The sequence below is a fragment of the Myotis nattereri genome (genome assembly GCF_964212035.1).
Source record: "Myotis nattereri genome assembly, chromosome: 12".
Lineage (NCBI taxonomy): Eukaryota > Metazoa > Chordata > Mammalia > Chiroptera > Vespertilionidae > Myotis > Myotis nattereri.
Window position 1 is genome coordinate 35945833 of NC_138087.1, and position 24347 is coordinate 35970179.

At 38.8% G+C, this 24347-nt stretch overlaps 1 protein-coding gene across 2 annotated transcripts in view; it reads left to right on the plus strand.

Moving 5' to 3' along the window:
* Positions 1-24347, plus strand: part of RFX3 (regulatory factor X3) — a 277450-nt gene that overhangs the window by 121795 nt on the left and 131308 nt on the right. For both annotated transcript variants that reach the window (XM_081103228.1, XM_081103229.1), the window contains exon 2: positions 11325-11449. In XM_081103228.1, the coding sequence (XP_080959354.1) occupies positions 11333-11449 (117 nt within the window). In that variant the 5' untranslated portion in view covers positions 11325-11332. The remainder of the gene's footprint in view (positions 1-11324; positions 11450-24347) is intronic.

Consider the following 24347-nt stretch of genomic DNA (forward strand, 5'->3'; position numbering starts at 1 on the left):
AAAAAAAATGGCAGTATTGAGATTTCAGTTCTTTAAGATATTGTACATTTAAAGTGGAGCACATTATTTCTATTAGCAGTATTATTTTACAGTACTAGAGGCCTGGTGCATGAATTCATGCATGGGTGGGGTCCCTCGGCCTGGCTGGCGATCGGGGCGATTGGGGCTGGCCAGCCTTGGGGGAGGGACCACGGGAGGTTGGCCAGCTGTGGGGAGGGACTGCGAGAGGTTGGCTGGCCGCAGGAGGTTGGCTGTGGAGGTGCACTGTCCACCAGGGGGCAGCTCCTGCATTGAGCATCTGCTCCTTGTGGTTAGTACACGTCATAGCTACCCGCTGATTGTTCGGTCTTAAATGTCGCTTAGGCTTTTATATATACTAGAGGCCTGGTGCGTGAATTTGTGCACAGGTGGGGTCCCTAGGCCTAGCCAGCAATCAGGCTGATCAGGGCCAGGCTAATCAGGGCCTGCTGGCCGGGGGGTGGGGGGGAGGGACAGGGCATGGCAGGTTGGCCGCCGACCCCAATGAGGAAGCCGGACCTCGGCCCCCCAGGGAAAGGGGTTGTGTCCACTGCCACTCACCCCCAGTTCCCCATCCCAGCCTGGGGCCCAAAGGCCCCAGTGGAGTCAGGAGAGAAGGTGACAGTCACTGGGCTGAGCACGGAAGGAACGGACACCGGCGCCACCAGCCGGCCACGGGAGGTTGACTGTGGGGGTGCACTGACCACCAAGGTCAGTGCACTGCCCCCTGGTGGTCAGTGGCATCATAGCAACTGGTCAACCGGTTGTTCTGGTCATTCAGTCGTGACAGTCGCTTAGGCTTTTATATATATATATATAGATAGACTAGAGGACCGGTGCACAAATTCATGCACGGATGGGGTCTGGCCGCCCACCCTGATGGGGGCCTATCGGGGCCAGACTGGTGTGGGGAGAGAGCACCCAGGAGGTTAGCCAGCCAGCCCCACCCCAGATCGAGGTTGAGGGGCCAATCAGGGGCTGGTCTGGCCAGGAGTGGGGGGGCTGCAGGAGGTGGGCCAGATGGCCCCGCCCCTGATCAGGGTGGTGGGGCCGCCTGCGGGCAGGGCCGGCCGGGTGTTGGTGCTGTGGGTGGTTTTGGAGGGGGGCCAATCAGAGCCCTGATCGGACTGGTTGGCTGCCGCAGTGTGCGTCATAGCGACTGGTTGTTCCAGTTGTTCTATTGTTCCAGTCACTTGGCTTTTATATATATAGATTATCTCCCCTTTTTAGATGATTTGATCTCTTTAAGTCTGTCATTAGAATAGTTAGGAACTGCAAAAGGCAGTATTCTCCACTTTTATAGAAAGAAAAACAAATGAGGCATAGAGAAAAAAATAGGAACATTTACTGTGTGGGCAAGAGAATACACATTCATTTTACTGAGCCCTTTTTTGACTTTTTAAAGGACAAACTCAATTTTTTGAAAGCAAATAGTCTTTCTGTATTATTTCCTCTTTAAAATATTTTGTGAACAGGAGGTTAATACAGGTGTCTTTTAGCCTATGATATGCTTTTCCATACCCTGAAAATTATAGATTTGATGATTTTAGGAAATAGTATATTGATCCCACCCTAGGTATATTATGGTACATAGTGTGTCTATTTGTTCAAATTTAGAACTCTTTTTTAGTGCTCCAAGTCTCCATACACTGCTTAATCTTTTTAAACTTGGTTTAGCTAAAATAGCCTCACTGCTGCTGTCTGTGTAGCCAAGAGGGTGCCATTATTGGAGGTAGACAGACCTAGACTTGAATCCTAGCTTTATGTCTTAATAGTTCTGTAATTCTGGGCAACTTACTTAATTGCTAAACTCTACTTTTCTCTACCATAAAATATCCATCACATAGGAAGTGCTCAACAGATGGTAGCTATTCTTATTAATATCTCTAATAATAAAGATGATGATAGTTTTATGACAACATGCTTATTGTTCATCATCTTTATATTCTAAGTGCTATTATCATTAACTACTCCATCCAGTAGTTTCTTGTAGCTCTCAGGAGTGGATTGCCCAGTAGGGAGAAACATTTATGGCTTTGTCTAATAGAATTTGCTTAAGAATCTTTCTGTATATTGATTCATTTTCAAACCCTCCTTCCACTAGGATACTTGTAAGTTTCTGTTTGGTTGGTTTTATTTTTCTTCTCTCTCAGCTGATACCTGAGCACTGCCAAAATGGCATATGTCATCTAGGTAAGACTGATTTGTCTGTTAATTCATGAACATGAGGGAGGGAAAATGCTGGATGGCCCCAGCAGTAGACTGGACAAGCACTTGGTTCTCTTTTCCCCCAGATTACCTCTGTGCCTGATGACAGCTTCTCTTAATAACTAGAATAAAGTAATTCTTACATCACTTCAGTAGCTAAAGTATTTTAGCTTTATTTTTCTTCTCCAAAGAAACAGATTTTTATAATCTGAGTCAAGGTAAGAATTAGTTAAGAGAAAACCTTTGTTTGAAAAATGAAAAAAGTTACCTAGGCAACCTGTATATGTTACCATTGTACTGATTAATCATCACCAGCATTAATCACTATCATCAGTTATCACAGGAAGATGACTGCTGAACACTCTACACTATCATCATTCCATCATTTTCTACTGATTAGTTTAGTACAAAAGATGAACTATACACAGTTATGAGGATTGCAACCTCAACCTAAATAAAGAGGCAGAACTTTATAATACAGAAAATCATGATTTTCTTTTCACATCCTGTCAGTTACTTGATTTATTGTTTTGATGAAGCCCTGTGTCTTTACAATGAATAAACTTTCACAGAGGTGTATTTTAAGTAAAAAGTCTGACTACAATCTATAGCTTAACCAGTTTCTTTCATTTGTATGAGGTGAATTGGGGAGAAACCAAATCATCATGTTTTATATTTGTTGGTAAATTAATCAGCTCAATATATTTTTGAAAAAGTTTAAAAAATTAAATTTATCATTTGAATATTTAACCATGTATATATGAAATTTCTATAATGCCCATTATTTTATTTTATACTAACTTTGAAAGTTGCTTAATATTTGAGTTTTTTAAGAGTTAGTATATTCTTAATATTTTTATCACCTATTCCAGAATATTCAGAAACATATACATTTTATATTAATTTTATGTTCTGAAAAGTATATATAGCAACTCCTTCCCCCAAATATGGCTCATTTTAGTTGTATAATTTTAAAGGAAATTTTAATTGCTATGGACATTATGTGTATTAATATTTATTTTCTAACATTCAAGAATGCTGATGCTTAATCAGAGTTTTAGTAATAAAAATTTAATGCTGCAAAATTTGTTATGATTTTGGATCTTTCTCTGGGGAAAAACACATCAATGTTAAACTCCTTGCTGTTTCAAAAATAGTAATTTTAAATTGTAACAAAGAATTTTCCCTGTAAATAACATTCCTATGTTCTTATGTTGAAACAAGTTTCTAAGTAAATAATTTATTCTTGAATATCACATTTCAGGTGTGGTTTATTTTTACTACACCTACTAAGTGACTATCATAATTTTGGTTAATTTGTTTCAAGTAGGAATTGGAATTAACATTTATTTTCTTATACTAAGGAAAAAGAAAGGAAATTCTCCATTGCACTTGAAAATTAAATTACAAATCTTAAATCTTATTTTTTTATACTGAATTAAAACCTAATTCCTCAGTGCAAAAAATGTTGGTGTAATGAACTTTGCAGACTTTGCTTTTTAGGAGAGGTAATTATTTCAGGATGAAAAAAACAACAATAAAAATTAGGTGGATACTACTTATTTTTAAGCTAGCAGTTATATAATTCTGTTTGGTAAGTGATTGATTAGGTCAGACTATTAAACCATTTAATCTGGCATGTACATAGTACGTGATAAAAGGAATCCAACTGTGAATTTGAGTATATTAAATAATCTTCAGTAAGTTCCACAAAGAACATTTGAATGCCTTCAAACTTGCAATAATGCATGTTTGTTCCAAACACATTTGCTTTGACTAGGTTTTGCCTATCTGGTTGAAGAAATGCTAATCTTGTCGCATTCAGCAGCTGGGTTTTTTTCCATATTCTTTTCCTTCTCCTAGGGGTTAATTAGCCTTCTTTCAAAATGTGGCCTATTTAGCTGTAGATTCACATGATTCAGCCAGAGCAGGCTGTACAAAGCAGAACCGTTAACAGGAGGGTGTGTCCAACTGCTTAATTAGCCAGAATAAAAAGGTCCTTTGTCAAACAAGCATCTGTTGCTCTTGACACACCTGACAGCCACATTAGGCAAGGATGACTAGACTGAAATTGTGCATGTCTCTCCTGCAAGACTATACAACTCATTTACATATGGGCTCCATCATGGACAAACTGCAGGGGTGTATTTAGCTTATCAAAATGGATTAATGTGACTGCATTTGTGGCTGATAAACAAATATCACTTGAAAGGAGGCTGTGAAGGAACTAAACTAACCAAATTACTCCCAAACATAAACAAAGCACCAGAAACCACTGCCAGATGAATGGGAACACTTCAAATGTGTACACAAACCTTTATGCTGAGTCTAAAACAAAACCTACCAGTAACGCATGCTAAGACACTACCCTCATGTGATGATCCTGGCTCTACAGAAATGTGGGGAAGCTACCAGAATACTCTGAATGTGTCAGTGGGTTTAAATGATCTGTTGAGCAAAATTCCTCAAACATGCTTTAACATTATCTAATTCATCTGCTGTTAAATTAGGTCTTCAGAATTAGTCAGTTAGAATGCCTCTGGAAAAATACTTCTCAGTTGAGTTTTATTATGGCCTCAGTAGAAAGAGAGAATAGTTGGTAATTCAGTGTCAGAGAAAAGGATGTCTATCCATTGTTATTGGAAATATAGATCAAATACAGTTGATTGAAAATCCCCAAAACTTTGCTTTTCTGACCAACAGTCTTTAGCAAGCTTTTCATTTAGAACCCTTGTCATCATGATATGGCAAAGTAAATATACGTATTGGTAACATCATGGGTGTTGGAGTTCTGAAAACCTAGGTTTGAATTCAGACTCTTCTCCTAAAAAACTGTGTGGCTTTTAGCAAGATATTGAATCCATTTGTGCCTCAGTTTCCTCATTCATTAAGTGGAAATAATAACATTTCCATTACTGGGGGTCTTCTGAGGATAAAATAAGTACTTCAGGCACTTAACATATTGTGTGGTACCTGGAAAAGACTTGTTAAATGGAGAACTAATTATGGTAGGACTTTTTGAGGCAATCTCTGGAAGGGATGTGATTGAGACCCTCTCAACGCATGAGGCCTAGGCAAAAAGAGCCTCTTTCTTAGTTAGTGTCGAGGAAGACAATGAAATCAGAAGATAATGAAGCTGGTCTATTAAGGAAAAATGAAGACAGAACTGAGAGTCAAGTTTGTCAATTAGCATGACTATAATCCAGGAGCCTAGAAGATTAGAGGATGATCAGTAACCTGAGAGTAAACAGAAGATTATCTGGAACAATTATTTGGTTGTTCTGCATTATACCACAGTTGTTGTTTTTTTGTTTTAAAAAAAATATATTTTATTGATTTTTTACAGCAAGGAAGGGAGAGAGATAGTTAGAAACATCGATGAAAGAGAAACATCAATCAGCTGCCTCTTGCACACTCCCTACTGGAGATGTGCCCGCAACCAAGGTACATGCCCTTGACCGGAATCGAACCCGGGACCTTTCAGTCCGCAGGCCACCACTCTATCCACTGAGCCAAACCGGTTATGGCTGGATTATACCACAGTTTTGATTTGTATACTTAGAGCCAAAGGCTGGATGGAAAGTTCTCTGTGACGCTCTAAGTTACATATGACTTCATTTTCTATCCCTCTTATTTTCCCACTCCGTTCAGTAAAGGTTGCTTCTATTGAACAGTTGGGGTCCTTACCCTTTTTCACTCTAAAAGTTCACCAGCTTGCTTGCTTCACTTCTATCTGTGCAATGTCTATTATAAAACTCCATCTTGGTCTAGTAGTTTAGTGAATGAGCTTTAGTGTTATGTCCAAACCCTCCTTTTTACTTCCATTTGTTTGACTTTGGTTAAGTGACTTACCATCTCTGAGGCCTCAGTTGACTCATCTGTAAAATCAGGAAAATTATAGTTCCAACATTTAGTAACACATTTCTATTAGTAAAATGGCCAAAGTGTGAGTATTTCTCTTTTGTACAAAAGAAGTAAACCAGTATAAATGTTATCAATTTTGTCTTAAACCCAGAAAGTAATTTTTAGTCTGGATTTATAGGACAAAGTTTCAGATCACCCCAAAAGGTGTCATGAACTCAAATGCCTATCGAGGCCAGGCAAGTGAATGAGTTGCACCATTTATATAATTTGCCTATAAAACACATAATATAGGTTTTCCTTTTCTACATTTTCAGATTTTTCAAGAGAATCTGGAAATTTGGTTTTTAATGCAAAGTTTTCTGATTTTTAAATGTTGGCAAGTAAAAATTTTAACTTGTAGTAACTCTGAGTAAAAACCTACTTATGGAGTCTAATATAGTCCATAGGATGCTGATTTCCAAATCTATGCCTTTTATCTTGTGACTAGACGCCTGGTGCATGGGATTCATGCACTGGTGGGGGGCATGGCCTGTGGGGTTTGGTCCGCTGTGGAAGCGCAGCTCATCCCGGTCAGCCAAGCGGCTGTGGACCTGCCCTCTGAGCAGCTGCTCCCTGGTCTGGCATCTTCCATGGAGTCGGAGCACTCACCTCTCCAGGGGACCCGGTTGGGGCCGGGCTCAGGGATAATAGCACTGAGAGGTTAGCAGAGTAGGCCTCAGTCCAGCAGCAGCCACAAACCCGCCTCCCAGCCTTCGGGGTCAACTCTGAGCTCGCGGCAGTGCTGTGTAGCCTGTAGGTGTCCAGAGGAGGTGGCAGGGAGCAAGGAAGAAGAGGAACTTGGGGCAAGAAGGTTCCTGCCTGTCCGCCCGGGGTTCGCAATGGGAGCAGCTGCTCATCCTGGTCAGCTGAGCAGCACTCCCACTGTGGTAGCACACTGACCACCAGGGGGCAGCTCCTGCATTGAGATTCTGCCCCTTGGTGGTCAGTGCACATCATAGTTACTGGTCGTAGTGGTCGTTCTGGTCATTCCGCCGTTTGATCACTGGGCTTTTGTTAGATAAGCTCTCCATGGTGCTTTATTAAGAACCCTTAAGACTTGCTACGTTTTAATTTTTAAAGAGGCCTCCATTCTTTATATTCTTACTAGAGGCCTGGTGCATGAATTCATGCATAGGTAGGGTCTGGTCAAACAGCCCCAATTGGGGCTGATCAGGCCAGGCTGGCGGGGGTGGGGGTTGGCCGGCTGGCCTGCCCCAATCAGAGTGAGATGGGCCTATCAGGGGCGGGGCCAGCCGGGGGGTCAGTCCGCAGGCAGTTGACTGCTAGCCCCATCCCCTAGTCACACTCCCAGTTGAACTCCCCCGGTTGAGGGGACACTTTGCATATTAGCCTTTTATATATAGGACTAGAGGCCCGGTGCACAAAAATTTGTGCACTCGAGGGGAGAGGGGGGTCCCTCAGCCCGACCTGTGCCCTCTCGCAGTCGGGGACCCCTCGGGAGATAACGACCTGCTGGCTTAGGCCTGCTTCCGGGTGGCAGAGGGCAGGCCTAATCACTAGGTGGCAGCCCCTGGTTGGGCTCAGAGCAGGGCTGTTTGGGGAGTTGGGGCGCCGCCCCCTGTCATGCACAGAGCAGGGCGGATCGGGAGGTTGCGATGCCACCCTCAGTTACACTCAGGGTAGGGTCGATTGGGGGGGGTTGGGGCACCGCCCCCTGTCACACTCAAGGCAGGGTCGATGGGGAGGTTGTGGCGCCACCCCCTATCACGCACAGAGCAGGGAAAATCAGGGGGTTGGGGCGCTGTCCCCTGTCACGCACAGAGCAGGGCCCATCAGGGGGGTTGGGGCTCCGTACCCTGTCACGCACAGAGCAGGGCCAATCGGGGGCTTGGGGTGCTCCCCCCTGCCACGCACTGAGCAGGGCCCATAAGGGGGTTGAGGAGCTCCCCCCTGTCACGCACAGAGCAGGGCCCATCAGGGGGTTGGGGAGCTCCCCCCTCTCACGCACAGAGCAGGGCCGATAGGGGAGTAGGGGCACCGCCCCTGTCACACACAGAGCACGGCGGATCAGGGGGTTGGGGCGCCACCCTCTATCACCCACAGAGCAGGGCCAGTCAGGGGGTTGGGGCACCGCCACTGTCACACTCAGGGCAAGGCTGATGGGGAGGTTATGGCTCTACCCCATCACACACAGAGCAGGGACCGTGGGGGAGGGGGGGTTGGGGCGCCGCCCTCTATCACCCACAGAGCAGGGCCAATCAGGGGGTTGGGGCACCACAGCCTGTCACACACAGAGCCACAGGGCGATCAGGGGGTTGGGGAGCTCCCCCCATCAAGCACAGAGCAGGGTTGATCAGGGGGTTGGGGCGCCTTCCCCTGTCCCGAACAGAGCAGGGCAGATAGGGAGGTTGTGGCCCCGCCCCCTGTCACACACAGAGCCATAGGGCGATCAGGGGGTTTGGGCGCTGCCCCCTGTCACGCTGATCCCGGTGCTGGGAGGCCTCGTGGCTCCGCTGATCCCAGTGCTGGGAGGCATATTACCCTTTTACTATATAGGATAGAAGCCTGGTGCACGGGTGGGGGCTGGCTGGTTTTCCCTGAAGGGTGTCCTGGATCAGGGTGGGGGTCCCCACTGGGGTGCCTGGCCAGCCTGGGTGAGGGGATGATGGCTGTTTGCAGCTGGTCACACACCCTTCAGGCTGGGGGGTCCCCACTGGGGTGCCTGGCCAGTCTGGGTGAGGGGCTGAGGGCTGTTTTCAGGCTGGTGGGTGACTGAAGCTCCCAACCGCTCCTTTTTTTCTTTTTTCTTTTTTTATTCTGGGCCAGCTTTAGCTCTGGCTGCAGCTCTGAGGCCTCTGCTGCTGAAAGCAGGTATCTGGTTTGTTTGAGTTCTATAATCGAAACACTGTATCAACTCCAGCTCTGAGATCCCGGCTGGCTGAAAGCAGGTTTCTGGGGTTTTGTTTAGCTTCTATATTTGTAACAATGTTTCAAACTGCAAGCTCAGAGGCCAGCAAGGCAGGCAGGGAACATTGGTTTCCTCCGTCACTGAAGCAAGCAAGCCTCATGTTAACTTCAAGCTGCCTGGCTGCCGGCCGCCATCTTGGCTGGCAGTTAATTTGCATATCTTGCTGTTTAGCCAATGGGAAGGGTAGCGGATGTACAGCTAATTACCATGTTTCTCTTTTATTAGATAGGATTCTTATGTTTGGTCTAAAATATTGGATGTCAAAGTATGGGTCATATACCAAAAATGGCTGTGTAGGCTGGTCTGTAATACAACGTAGTACAGACACATGAGAGAACCTAGATTAAGCTCCCAGCCAGCATTGGTAGAAATAGGAGAGAATTTTAATGAGAGTACTTTACTGTAAGAAACTCATCCATCCCTGATTGAACAGCTTAAGGAAGAAGCCATAATTGACAACCCTGTCTTCCTCTTTTGTATACTGCTCTGACAAAGGCCACAGCCTGTCTTGCTGTGGGAGGTGGGACTAAAGATAATATCTAACATCTGGTTCATTCCTCATTCCCTACAGAAAGACATCACTTTACTCTCACTAATAGCTCCTCTGCTGTAGCACAAATGTCATAGATAGCCTATAAGTATGGAATAAATCAAAGGATGCTGGATTTTGAATTTTTAGCTTCTTTTTTTGGAGCTGAACATTAGATGATGCAAATAAATTGGGTGGTAGCCATGGTCCCTATCATTCCTTCTGTTGAAGTTCATAGGCACCTACACTCTGTGCCTGAGGTTCCTCATCTGTAAATGGAGATTATAGTCATACCAGCAATATTGGATTGTTACATGGGTTAATTTATTTAAGAATTAACATGTAAAGCATTTAGAAGATTCCTTAGCATATGTTAAACACGCAGTCAGTGTTAGCTGTTGCTGCTATATCTTTTGTATGTGCTAAGGTTTATTGTGCTGCTTTAGGGTTTTGACTAACAAAAGAATAAGAATAATTACCTGAAGTGATGCCAATGTCAAGGTCTAGAAAGAAAAGCAAGCACAGATTCAAAGTAAAGAGGCCTAATCCCACATCTATTCCTGTCACCTGAATGAATCTGTTAACCTCTTTGGGTTTTGGTTTCCTCATTTATAAAGTAAGAAGAGTAGATTAGATGTCTCCAGAGGTCCATTTGTAAAACTGAATGAGATGATAGAAAAGGTTTGGGGGGAAATTTGGAAGAGGTCATGCTGTAACAAAAGATGCTGAGAGGGGTTAATTTTCTACTTGAAAGAACTGAATATGCTTTCAGAATTTTCTTAGGGAAAATTAATGTTCACCATATTGTTCACAGATTTAAAACCATAATGCAGTATTTTTCTTAGGCTACCAATTAAATATTGTTTGTCTCCCCCTCCCCCCCACTCCCCGGAAGAAAATTAGAATTTTTGTTCCTGCTCAATAGCAAAGAAATGAATATTTAATCTTTTGTCTATATAAGTAGCACAAGGGAATGCCAAGGCCAGGAAGTCTGAGAAACCACACTTGTTAGCATACATGCTGTAAAATTTAATCCTGTGTTAGTAGGTCAGACAAGTGAGAACTGAAAAATGTGCTGTTTTGAATTGTGAATGACAACGATAATATTTCAGGTCTTTGTTTACAAATCTCATTTATGTAATAGTTGTCTTACCTATCTTTCAAATTGATGTTTATATATAATTAAACTTTGATTTTAGTACCAAATCAGATCACAGGATGAGAAAATTAGGTTGGTGCTTCGGATAAGTTTAGGGTATATCAGTTGGTTTTTTGATATATACTAATTTTTTTTTAGATCAGTGAATAGCAAGTTTAAAAGTTGGGAAGGACCTTGTAAGTAGTTTTTCCTAAATTGTACACCTCTGGTGACATCCTGATAATCTATAAAAGGGTTTAGAAAGTATGGTTTGTAACATATTTGCATACAGTTAAGGTTTATGTTCTGAGACTTGAGTATTGAGTATCTTGACTTAATTTTGGGCTATAGTTTATAAATAGTTGAAACACTTAATAACAGATGAGCCCTAACTAAGGAAGGTACGGGGATTAGAAATTTTCTGTATTTAAAAAGTGGTCAAAATAACTATAAGTATGCATGGACTATCATGACAGTATGTTGGGGTAAGAAGTTTTCAGAGTTGAAAGTTAGTCTCTGTAATGCTGCTAGCAAATGTAATGCTTCTAGTCATGCAAAGAGAGCATTTTAAACTCTATTTCTATTTTAATATATTTCAGAGACCATCATGCAGACATCAGAGACTGGGTCGGACACAGGTTCGACAGTGACTTTACAGACATCTGTGGCTAGTCAAGCAGCAGTGCCTACACAGGTGGTACAGCAAGTGCCAGTACAGCAACAGGTAAGGAGCTGCCGTTGTCGGAGCAGATGCTGTGCCTTTCATTGTGCAGACCCTTCAACATGACTGTTCAAAAATGATTTGGGTTGTCCTTTCTGGCACAGTGGGTGCTAAGATAGGCCTAGTTCAGTTCATGGGTTAATTCAGCACATGTTTCTTGAGCACTTCCTGGATATTCTAGATTCTTTTTTGCTAGACTGTAGGGATACCACAGTAAATACTCAAACTATAATTCCTATTCCGAAAGAGCCTCTTAAATCTTAAAGAGAACATTTGTTTCTGACTTGCCCACCCTAAGGAGATTTTAGTCTCCTCTTCTCCCCTCGCTGTTCTTTATCACAACTTCCTATTTTTTTCATATTGAAATGTCAGCAATCATGTTTTTCTGTAATTGCCTCACAGCAGTACTTAATAAAGGAGAAGATGGATGTACCTTGTAGGCAGAGATTTTGCCTTTGTGATATTTTAGAAAGTGCCTGGGTGACTGATAAATACTTTTTAATGAAAATTAAATTATCTTAAAGGTCTGGAGGTCTGATTCATTCCATTTAAAAAATTGAGAATGAATTCCACATCACATGTTTACTACAGGGCTTATTCATACTCGACACTTGGATGTTTTAGAAAGATACTGACAAAATAATGCTATCCATGCCAGCTAATAAATAGTTCTGCATGTGGGCTGTGAACACATTGGCCTGTCATTTCTTCTAAAGAGTGGCAAGAAAATAAGTGAGAAAGATTATGTCACAGAGTATGTTGAAATTTGAGATTTTCTCATAATTTCTTCGTATCAAGGAGAATCTTTAGCAAATGTTGCTCTTACAATTATAAACAAGTAGTTAGGGTGAGGGATATCTTGTCTTAAATGATAGATAGAGGGATTCAAGGTTATATTTTTCACAAGATAGAAGTTGGTGTGGCAGGGAGAGTGCTAGAATCAAGAACATTCTTTGAGTCAGGATTAATAGACATCTGAAGTTTTGTTTTTAGCACACCCTCTTTCTGGTCTCTATCATACACACACACACACACACACACACACACACACACACAAACTCACACTTACAGTATTAGTTGAACTATATCTAATTGTGATCTATAAAACCAACAGTTTCATATGATTCAATCTATTAATTGTGTTTCTTACCTTTCTTATCTTTATTTTTCACCATTAAAAAATGAGTCTACCCAAAATGGTGTTTTAAAAGCCTCAGGTATTATTGATGTCATTACTAATTTCTGGATGCTGGACATTTTTCAGGAAAGGGTGCTTATGACATGTTGCCCAAAGAGCAAGTAGAGAACAATTAGGACAGTATTATATAGAATTTTAAAAAGATAACCTATGAATATTAAGCAAATGTTGAACAATTACACTCACTCTGGTTGGATTTTTGTCTCATTTGTGGAAGAAGAATGGCTGTGGAAATGTCTATTTCTTACAGTAATGTGGTGGCCATCACATTTCCTATCCCCAGAAAGTGCCCTCTTGAGACATTGAAATGTCTGTAAGACACATACCTCCCCTCTCTCCTTGCCTCTCTTTCCTTCCTCCCTTCCTCCCTTCCTCTCTTTCTTCTTCTTAAAAAATCTTTTTATTGAGTTTAGATATCATCAGATAATTACTACATGTCTTATATAGTAGTTTAAGAAGTCAAATAGTTCAAGTTATATTAAAAAAAATACACAAATAAACAGTCCTCAATCTCCTTCTAATCCTATGTCCCTCTCCTCAGAGGCAACTACTTTTGCCTCTTTCTACCTATTATTTTGATATTTACTTCCATGTTTTCAAAAATAGTACTTATTTTACTGTTTTTTTAAAGATATGTTTTTATTGATTTCAGAGAGGAAGGGAGAGGGAGAGAGAAATAGAAACATCAATGATGGGAGAAAAATCATTGATCAGCTGGCTGCCTTTTGCATGTCCCCACTGGGGAGCAAGCCTGCAACCCGGCATGTGCCCTAATAGGGAATGGAACCATGACCTCCTGGTTCATAGGTTGACACTCAACCACTGAGCCATGCCGGCCAGGCTATTTTACTTTTTTGTGTGTATTTTAGTTTAAAGCATTATCTTATCATATCCCTCTTTCTGGCCCCTAACACACACACACACACACACACACACACACACATTTTCCATCCTTTAAGCTCCCAGTATACTAGGGTAACTATATGCATTTTTAATCTATAAAAACAACAGTTTCATATGTTTCAACCTAATAGTATATTTTAATTTTGGTAGACCATTACTCAATACTTATATTTCCATTGTATATATGAATACTATATAAATCTAGCCATATAGTGAGCTGCGTTTATCTTCCTTTCCTACTTGCTGGATTTAATGATCAGGTGTTTTCTTAAAGAAGTCTCTCAGAGCATTTTGACTTGCTCCAGTCTGGATTCAGTGCCTATTGCTCAGCTGGGATCTCCTTTGCCATCATCCTGGTATTTTCTTAGGTTGACTTTCCTGTTCCCTGGCTCAGTGTCTTAAATTCTTTCTTGATTTGCTTGAGCACAACTTCCAGTAACTTTCTAAGAAATGGTAAATGTTTTGAGCTCTTATGTATCTGAGAGAGAATTTATTTATCAGTTGTTTTGTAGTTGAATGGGTACAGAGTTATGGTTTAGAAATAATTTTTTTCAGAATTTTGAAAGGATTTCCATGTAAAAGTGAAACACTATTCTAATTCCTGATTGTTTGTGATTTATTTTTCTCTCTGAAAGTTTATGGAATGTCTTAAATCCCAGTTTCTTGATATTTATGATGTTGTGTCTTGATGTGGGTATGTTTATACATTGTGCTGGAACCTTGGCGGTCCTATTCAATCGGAACATTCATGTTCTTCAGTTCTGGCAGATTTTCTTCAATGTTTTCATTTATGATTAACTCATTACTTCTTCTAACACAGTTGTAATTTTCAAGAGCTTTTTAAAAATTTCCTGTATCTTTTCATAACATCATATTTTATTTCTTTTTAAGTTGTTGATGTTTTTTCTCTGTTTATATAGTCAGATTCAAGCTACTATTTTTTGTCTTTGTCATTCATTTTAGAAGCTTTTCTCAGATGTCTGATAATCTTTGGATGCTTATTCATATTTAAAATTTGAGGGTAAAAGGCTGGTTTGAATGCATGATTAGGTATGGTTGACTTCAGTAAACTAGTGTTATATTCTGGGCTTTTTAACTAGGGACCCTCTTATACTGGTCATATTTTTAAAAAAGACTTCTCTTACTTCTTGCCTAGTGGATGAATGCTTGGCTCCTAGGAGCTGAGTAGGGGAAAACAGTTGCATGTTTCTTGTACTAATTCCCTTAATCCTTTTTTTTCATATGGTATCAACATCACCTCTGCTTAGTCTTCCCCAGAGATTAAATAAAAAATAAACCACACTTGTACCAAAGTTGTGGAAGTCAGTCACCTGTGCTATAGAGTTGATGAAGGGGATCTGCTTGCTTCTTAAATAAAATCACTTTTTATGTTAGATACATATATTGAAAACCAAAAACGAAATTGCTATCAGAAGAAAAAAACCAGTATCACCAGCCATAAATAAAAGATTACATATACATACACTTTGTTCATGTCCTCAGAAAAAATATGTACAGGTGGACCACACTTTGGAAAACATTGTATTATGCCATGTGGCTTGTTCGAAAGGTGTATTTTTCAGTTCCTCAATTTATCTTTTTCCTTTTGGACACTCAAGGCAGGTGATACATCCCCTTATACCAAGCAAAGAGCTGAGAACTCTCATTTTCTTTTTGTCAACAGTATTTTATATAATGGATTAGTATGATATTTGTCTGGGGATGGCCATTCAGTTGTCCTTCCAGGATTATTTAGAAGCATTGCTTTCTCCTTTGTAATTTTTTTTTCCACCAGAACAGTGTTATGTTTGAAGCTCCTTGATGCAGTCCAGTGGTCCCTGTGGTTGTAAATGGTCTGTAACTGATGAGATTAGTGCTATAGTAATTTCTTATTACCCTAACTTGTCTATAATTTTTGTTTTGTTAATGTGCTAATGGCATCTTGAGTGTTTAAACTATACTAGAATATCTTTAAAATCTTCTAGCTTTTCTCACTGACCCACAATGGATTTGAAATTATTGCATTGATGTCAAAGGTAGTAACTTCTGTTGATTAAACTTTCCATTGTGTCTTTGCTGTGATCACTTTGATGTAAAGAGAGAGCCTACAGCTTACTTTTTAAAATGTTGAGATTTGTAAAGTTATATGTGTTGGAATATTGAGAAACCAGAACATTTTAAAATCATGATATATGGTTCTGTTTCTTTATATTCTTTAAAGGTTTTTACTTTATAATAAGTACCAAATAAAATGTTGATTCTAACATTACTCTGTGGTCCTTCATTTATTCTCCATAATCTTAAGAACCAACTTATCACCTTTTCTTAGACAATGATTCAGGAATGGAAAATTGTGAGGAAAGTTTGCATGGTCCAGTTATTTAATACTTTATCAAAATTTCTATTTTTTGCAGTTTTTCATTAATTTGTAAAACACCATAGAATTTCAGCTTCCAAATACAGGCATTGTTTCGCAATTCACTAAAAAATGTAAAAGTATTCGAGTTCAGTATCTTGATTAGAAAGTAAAATTTTGATATTACCTATCCTATTATCTTTACAAGAAGACATTTTTGCCTGATGGGCCTTTATAGACTATGACCAGAATGAGCAATTCTTCCTTCCCCCTTACCTTTCCCTTGCCTTCACTGATTTGTTAGGGCTTCTTATACATTATTCTTCAAACTGGTCATTTTATGTGTAAATCTGAGGGGTCTTCTGATCCTGCTTATCCTAGAGCTGAACCAGAAAATGGAAATGCCTTCTTTTTAAAAAAAATGTATATTTTTATTGATTTCAGAGAGAAAGGGAGAGGAGCAGGGAGATAGAAACATCAGTGATGAGAGAGAATCATGGATCACCCGCCTACTCCATGTCCCCCACTGGAGATTGAGCCTACAAGCCAGGCATGTGCCCTGATCAGGAATGAACCATGACCTCCTGGTTCATATGCCATAGCTCAGCCACTGAGCCATGTTGAGGGTGGGAAATGCCTTCTTATTATTCCATTCTTTCCCATAGCTGGCCAGTTTAGATTCTTTGTAAAGTAGAACCTAGGTAAACATCAGAACTTTTACTTTTTGTTTTATTCTTTGGCTTCAGTTATTCCATAACTGCTACTGACATTGAGAATAAGTCCTAAACCACCTTTAACCAGGGTTCCAAGATTTTTTTCTCCCTTTCACGGTTCTCGGTTTTGACTGTCCTCTCATTTATGATTCCTCTTCTCTCTACATCTCTGCTATATCCCCTTTTCCTTGAAAAGGGCCCATATCTTTTCTTTCAGAGTGGGCAAGTGTGTTGTTGGTATAATGCTTCTTCTAAACATAACATTTTAAGTGGGTGGAACCCTGGAGTTGAGGAGTTTTTATTTGAGTCCAAAGGAATATTTTTTCATAGAATCTGCCAACTTTGTTTTAAGTCTTTTATTATCAGATACTGCACTATAGTCTTTACATTTTCTTTCCCAGGGACACAGTCTGTTTCTAGAAAGTCTTGGGTATGTAACTGGGACATTGAAGTCTCTTTTAATGTGATAAAAGTTCATTTCAAGGTTTTATTTATATGAGAACCTTTGTTTTTATATAAATTTCTATTTAGGAAATGAATCTTTGTCTCGAATTTGAATTGTCAAAATGAATGGAATAGCTATCTGGCTATATTATTTCTTTTTGATTCTGTCAATCTATCACATATTTAGCATTTCCACATAAGTTATGATATATTCGGGAGAGTGAGTCTATTATATACCCTGTGGTCAAAAGGATAAGTGACATTTTGTTTGGGAAAAGATCCAACCAAAATTGTCAGTTTGGTTCTATGCAAAGGGAATTCTTCAAGAAGGATATAATATAAATGAATCTTCTCCAATAGATCATGGAATATTTTTAAAATTATGCCACAACCTTTAGAAAATAGATTTTATGAGTCAAAGTTTTATATGAATACTCCTGAGACCCTCATCTTAGACCACAGCTTTAACAGTGGATCATTTATGTCTTCATTTTTGTTTGCCATGTTCCTGTGATGTAGTATATCATTATAACCAGAAAGAAAATGTGATAGTAATATATCCATGAAGAATTCTTTTGGTGGAATCAATGAATAGTAATTAAGGCAAAAAAAAGATTGCCTATAATATCTTGAATCTACAATATAATATTATTGAATCAAAATTTGATCAATAGTAACTTAAATGCGTCCCGTCGGTAGTTTGGAGAGCGAAGCATGAAGTAGTGAACCGTATCATTCTTGTACCTTGCCTTCTGTTCAGGGTCAAGAAGTTTGCTTTCTGAGCATCTTAGCTCATAAACATGAATAGAATTCCTTTCAGTTGAGACCACTATCTCATTTAATCAACCGAATCAAAAATATTTTTCTCTGGTTTGCTCTTACTTGGGATTTGATTCCCATTGGCTTGGTTCCCTAAGGGGATAGTGTTCTCATAATTAAGACTGTGGCAGTAAAAGATGGGGTTATATTTTTAAATGAATTCCAGTTGAGTGTCTTTTTGTAAAAAAAAACAAAGGGCAATGATTTTAGCTCTTGAAAGCATATTTATTTTTAGAGCCAGACTGCTAGTTTTTAGTATACAATATAAAATGTAAGGTATTTCAAAGGAACATGCTGATCTACAATTAAAATAAATATTGCTGTACCAATAGAATATGAAGGCCCTTTGGTTGACTATTGCTACTGAATATTTGTAAAACTAAGAGCTCCACTATTTAAATAGTTGAGTAGTCATATTTTATGATTCTGTCAAGTAATTTAAAAATATTTTCTCATCTAGTATTAGATAATTGCTTGGGATACCATATTTTAAGAAGATATGCCAGACATTGTGTTAAATGTTGGTAATTTTACATGATACCTGACTATAGGAAACTAAGTTTTTAGGGAGATAGATATCCTATGTAATAAAAGCCTAATATGCAAACTGACCAAATAGCAGAATGACTGGTGGAACGACCAGTCGCTATAATGCGCACTGACCACAAGGGGGCAGATGCTCAATGCAGGAGCTGTCCCAAGCCTGCAGGCCCCAGGCCAGCCAAGGCGGGTGCCAGCGGGCCCCCCCCCCCCCCCGAATGCCCCACCGGTTGCCTCCCACAGAGGGAAGTGACCAGTGGCGGCAGCGGGGGGCGGGGCCGGCAAGCAGGCAGCACCAGGCCAAGGCAGGTGCCAGTGGGGGCCCCGCCAGTTGCCCCACAGATCAACCTGATCACTGACCAGGCCTAGGGACCCTACCCGTGCATGAATTTCGTGCACTGGGCCTCTAGTTGTTATAGAATTAGACACAAAGTGCCTCAGTGTAGAAAAGGGATTGTTTTGGGGAATAAGGGTCAGTAATATCTTTACCAAGGAATGACCTCTGAGCTGTGTGCTGAAGGAAATTTGGAGTTTACAAGAAAAACTGGAAGAGAATATTTTTGGGAAATAAAAACATGGAATAGCTCAAGGAAAATCAGGGAATCTATGCAGGGAGATGAGAGGTCTAGGAAGTGAGGGATATAGAACAATGTTGCACAAGAACCTCTGGTGGGAGGTTGAGTCAAATGACCCATTGTGGTGTCTTTACATCTGTCTTTTCCCTCGTATATTTATTCTTTTCTTCTTCAGTGTATGGACAGAGCTAGACAAGATGAATAAGCTACAGCTTGGTGAGGGACCTACTCACTGGGACTCAGAATCAAGGTAGAGTGGCAGACGTATACAGCTCATCCTGACACAGGTGTGACCATGAGAGTTATAATGTTATGCTCTGGGAACACAGAATAAACTGCCCTTCATTCTGACTGGGAATTAATGGCCTTCAAGGTGGAGACATGACAAATTTGTAGAGAGATTAACAGTAATCTTAAATCTGCAGAACTTTCTATTTGGCCATAAGATTTCTAACATTTAGGTAATATTTTAATGAATCTCTGTAGAGATCATGAAAATGTATTAGTCACTGAAACTCATTCCTTGGATTATATATATTAATGGTTAGGATACATATGGTGCAAATACTGTGAATAGTATTTATGGGATAAATAACTTTTTTGTTCTAATTTTGTTCGTGAACCTTGTATCACTACCATGATACATTACATAATTGTTGTCAGTGTTAATTCAAAGACTCTGAAGCTGAAAGAGATCTTAAATGTCATCTGATCCCATGGTTGTTTTTCTTGTTAACCTTTATTTTTACCTGAGTTGCTTTAACCTTTGGACTATTGTGAATAGTGTTGATATGAACATAGGTGTACAAGTATCTCTTTGAGACCCTGTTTTCAGTTCTTTTGGATATATGCCCAGAATTGGAATTGCTTTGGATCATAGGGTATTTCTATTTTTAATTTTTTGAGGAACTGCCACACTTTTTCATAGTCACTGCACCACTTTACATTCCTACCAACAGTGCACAAGGGTTCCAATGTGTCCACATCCTCATCATCACTTGTTATTTTCTTTTTTGATAGTAGTCATCCTAGCAAGTACAAGGGGCTACCTGTTTTTTTAAAGTCCCTTCTTTTCTTTTTTTCTCTCCCAATCTTTACCCTCCCCTGCTCCCTTTCCTCTCTACCTATTCCTTCTTCTCTCCCTCCCTCTCCTCCTCTTTCTACTAGACAGGTCTAGTTGTAAAACTGTTATTTCTAGAACTGCTTTGTAGGAATGGGATTGGTAAACCTATAGCTCCACTTTTGCCCCTCTTCTTTATTCCTGAAGTGGTGAGGAGGAGAACAGAAGAGAAACATGGATCTATTTTGACTTTCTTATTTTAAGATTGAGGAAACTGAAATCCAGAAAAATAAAGTGAGTTGTCCACAGCCACACAGAAAATTAGGACTAGAATTCCTAACTTACTATTTAATCGTTTCTAAAACTACATAGGGATCAAAGAATCATGAGAGATCATTAATAATTATTTTCTGAAAAAGATTGTTAGTTTTCTCGAGGTTATCTGTTTTGTAGCTTAAAAATTTCTGAAGTGTGGGATATGAAATTATTTTAAGTTGATAAGATGGACTTCAGGTTGTTTTGGGAAAGAGCTTTAAGAAAACATTAAATCACAAAGTGAGGAAATTCTTCCCTCTTCCATTCTCTGTCACTCACCTGAAGTAATCAACAAGATCAGTTTGGTATAGCATATATGCAACACCTCTCAAATACTTGCTAAGCTTCCCCCACTCCCACATACACACTAAAAACAGAAGAGCAGGATTCAGTCTAATCAATAACAGGCAACAATAGCTGGCTAGTATTAAATAACTGTTTTGATGTTATTTATTTTTAGTGTATTTTAATAATAAAAGGTGGAAGATACTAATTTTTAATTGTTTATTGTGTTATAAATGTTTTTCAAGAAATTTAAAAATTGGAAACCATTCCAAGAAATTATTGAATATATTAAAAGGTAGATTGTACATTGAAATGGTATATGTGTGTCTTAGTTTGGGTACTAAAGAAGCAAACTTGATACAAAGATTTTAGTGCAAATAATCTATTTGGGAAATGATTCTTGTAAATGGCAATAAGACATTGAAGGGATTTTATCCAGTACAGATTTTATTATTATAAAATCTCCATCTGTGGTTAATTGGATATGGATCACATTGGGGCAATCTGGGATCTAGTGTTATGCTGCATCTCAGAGTTATCCCACTTGCGGGGAGAGGGAGTCTATGGTATTCAGTCATTGGCCGCGGGCTCCTCACATCAGAAGTAATTCCTGGTATTTCTGGTGGATGTGCAGGTGGGCATATAGGATGCTAAGCATCTGAGAACTCTCTTAAACAAAGAGGTACTGTAGTTTGAAACTAGACCAGAAGTGGTAAGAGTGAGCATGTGTTAGAAGAATGATTTTTTGGTCATTTCTATTGACTTTTTCAGTCAGAGGATTTTATAGCCATCTTTGTTATTAGGCTATAAAGTCTTGAAATAGCAAAGGAAATTTTTCTTGATACCTACTTATGGCTCTAATATTTCCTGCTTGAGTTTATCTTCTTAGATCCTTTTCTCAATGGGCAGAGAATATTGAAGGTCTGTTTGCATATTACTTCATCTAGTTAAATAAAGACTGTTATTAATTCTCATTCCAGTCTTCTATTCCTTACTACCACAAATTATTTTCAGCTTTCTTTGTTAAGTCATTTCCCAATCATTTAGAAGTTTATATTACTCATTCCTGGACTTTCTCCAGCTTCTGTTCATCTTACTTAAGTTGATGAGTCTATTTTCCATAACTGCTTTTTCAAGATAATACATTTATTGAAGTCTTATATTATTTAAATTTCTGGTCACATGTAAAACTGCATAGTTTATTAATAATTGATCCCCATTTGAAGAGTAATTTAAATTATTTTGGTTATACAAATTACTAAAATTGTCCCTAAAGTCACAGCATATCTCTATCAATTATTTGATAGTTATTATACTGTATTTTAGACCTAAGTGGAAACACTAATTTAATTCTAAGTACTTTGCTCTACTATAAAGTTAAATTAAACTATTGGAATTAACTGTGCTACTAAAGAAATTGAATTGGTTGTAATCTTTTGTAAGTATCTTAATTCATTTACTTTATCTCATTAACTCCAGTGGCAAAAAGAAAGAGTACTGTATTGCTAGCATTGTAAACAGGCAACTGGTGTTTACAATGACTCACCCTTGTTAGCAACTAATAATATTCCATTTCAGTGATATTTATACAATAGCAATAAATTGAATGACTTTGCCTCTAACCAGTTTTTTCCTTAAGCAGAGTAAAATAATTCAGTAATTATTTGGCTTCATTAAAAGGATTCATTTTGTTATTAAAACATAATAATTTGAGGAATCTTTATTATGTTCTTGGCCATTATTCCTACGGCCAAGATGTTTTACCACACCATTGTGGCCACATATCATTATGAGAAACTTAGTAACTTACTGCCTCACTTTTCTGGGGGGGAAATTTACCCCCCCCTAAAATAAACACACACACACACACACACACACACACACCAATTACATTAATATGGACATTTAAAATAAAGTATCAATTTAAAATTAATTGCATTCTATATGTCTATTTTATAATAGTAGAAAAAAGAAATACTTTATATGCTTATTTTGTCTTTTTGTTTTAGGAAGCTACAGTTTATTTAAGTGAGCTATACAGATCTTAAGTGACGACATTATTTGTGCTGTGAGAAGTGACTCTATTTGTATATATAACCTACATACTTTGAAGGAAATATAGGACATTTCTATCACCCTAGAAAGTTTCCTGTGCCTCTTCCGAGTCTATCTCTGCCCTCTTCTCCCTGCCCCATTTCTAGAGCAAGCACTGGTCTGACTCACAGATTACATATTAATAGGTTTTGTTTCATTTTATAAAAAATCATGTATCTCACAGAAGAAGTAAAAATAAAAAAGAGACAATTTGTTGTAGACTGTTTTGGATGACTTATTAGGTAAAGACTCTATTAATACTAGGATTCTAAAAAGCAATGATTAAAAATATATAGTGAACAATTTTTAATACTACTTTTTTACTTTATAAACATTTTAAAATTTGGATTAATATTGAATTGAACCCTACATATAGTCTATATGCACTCATTGAATAACTTTCTAGAAATCACTTAAAATGTTTTTGGTCATATAAAAAAAACTTGTCTGTAAACCTAATTGGTTATTAATTTTGCCACAGATTAGTCATTAGCCATTTTTGTGACCCCTGTCTTTAGTCATTTGTCTCTGGCTTGAATACAATTTTGCTTCTGCTCATATAAAGTATTCTTCATCTAAATAGTTACCTAGTGTATTGTCAGTGCTTATAAGGCCCCTCTTTTTAATTGTATAGAAACAACCCTTCATGGTAGAATTTTTTCTATTATTCCAATGACTTTTTTATTTAAAATAGATGGAGGTATTAAATAAGAAATTTATGAAGTAAAGGAAAATAAAACTGCTTTACTTAGGAATAGCATGAGAGCTGAATTTCCACTGTTCTCTTCTCTTTATGTTTTCCTTCCCTGCTGTGCCATTTGCCTGTGTGATTTTTTTGTTGTTGTTCATGTTGTTCCTTGGCAGCACAGAGCTAGTTGCTGAATTTCAGTTTTTGCCTGCCTCCTTTCCTTCATCAAGTCCTTACTGAGGATTTACTGTGTATCAGGCATTGTGATAGGGATAAAGAAGGAAACAGACATTGTTTCTGCCTTCCTGGGTTTACTGATGAAAAATTTTTTTTTCTTCTTACATCAGAACTAGCATTGCTTTTCCAGGTAAGTGAATTACATAAGATGTAAATGGATGACAAAGTATGAGATTTAAATTATAAATGCAGTGCTAAGGAAAGGGCAAGGTATCAGCTCAAAGGAATCATTCTCCTTTGTGAGGTTCTGGGCAGTTTGGCAGGCAGGTGGGAAACAGATTTTAAGTGGCAGTTAAAAACTTCCCAACAACTGTCACAGTGACTGCAAACCTGTTCCCCCAACTTGCAGGGACACCTTGATAGATTAATAGTACCTTTTGTTTGTTTATTGAGTTGAAAGCCACTGAGACAACAAAATAAATTAATTAAGGAAATAAGATCCCTGTCCATCATCCTGATAGGACCATCTGTCAATGCTTCAAGAAAGATACTGATTCCAAAGATACTGATGCTGTAATCCTCTTACTTATATTTCATATAGAAATTGGAGTTTTGAGAAGAGCCATTCTTGGACAGGTCAATAATTTTAAAAATCAACTTTAAGTTAGAAAATGAACTTCTAAAATTTATTTCAGTCAGTGAACGAATACATTTTTATATAATTTTCCATTGTT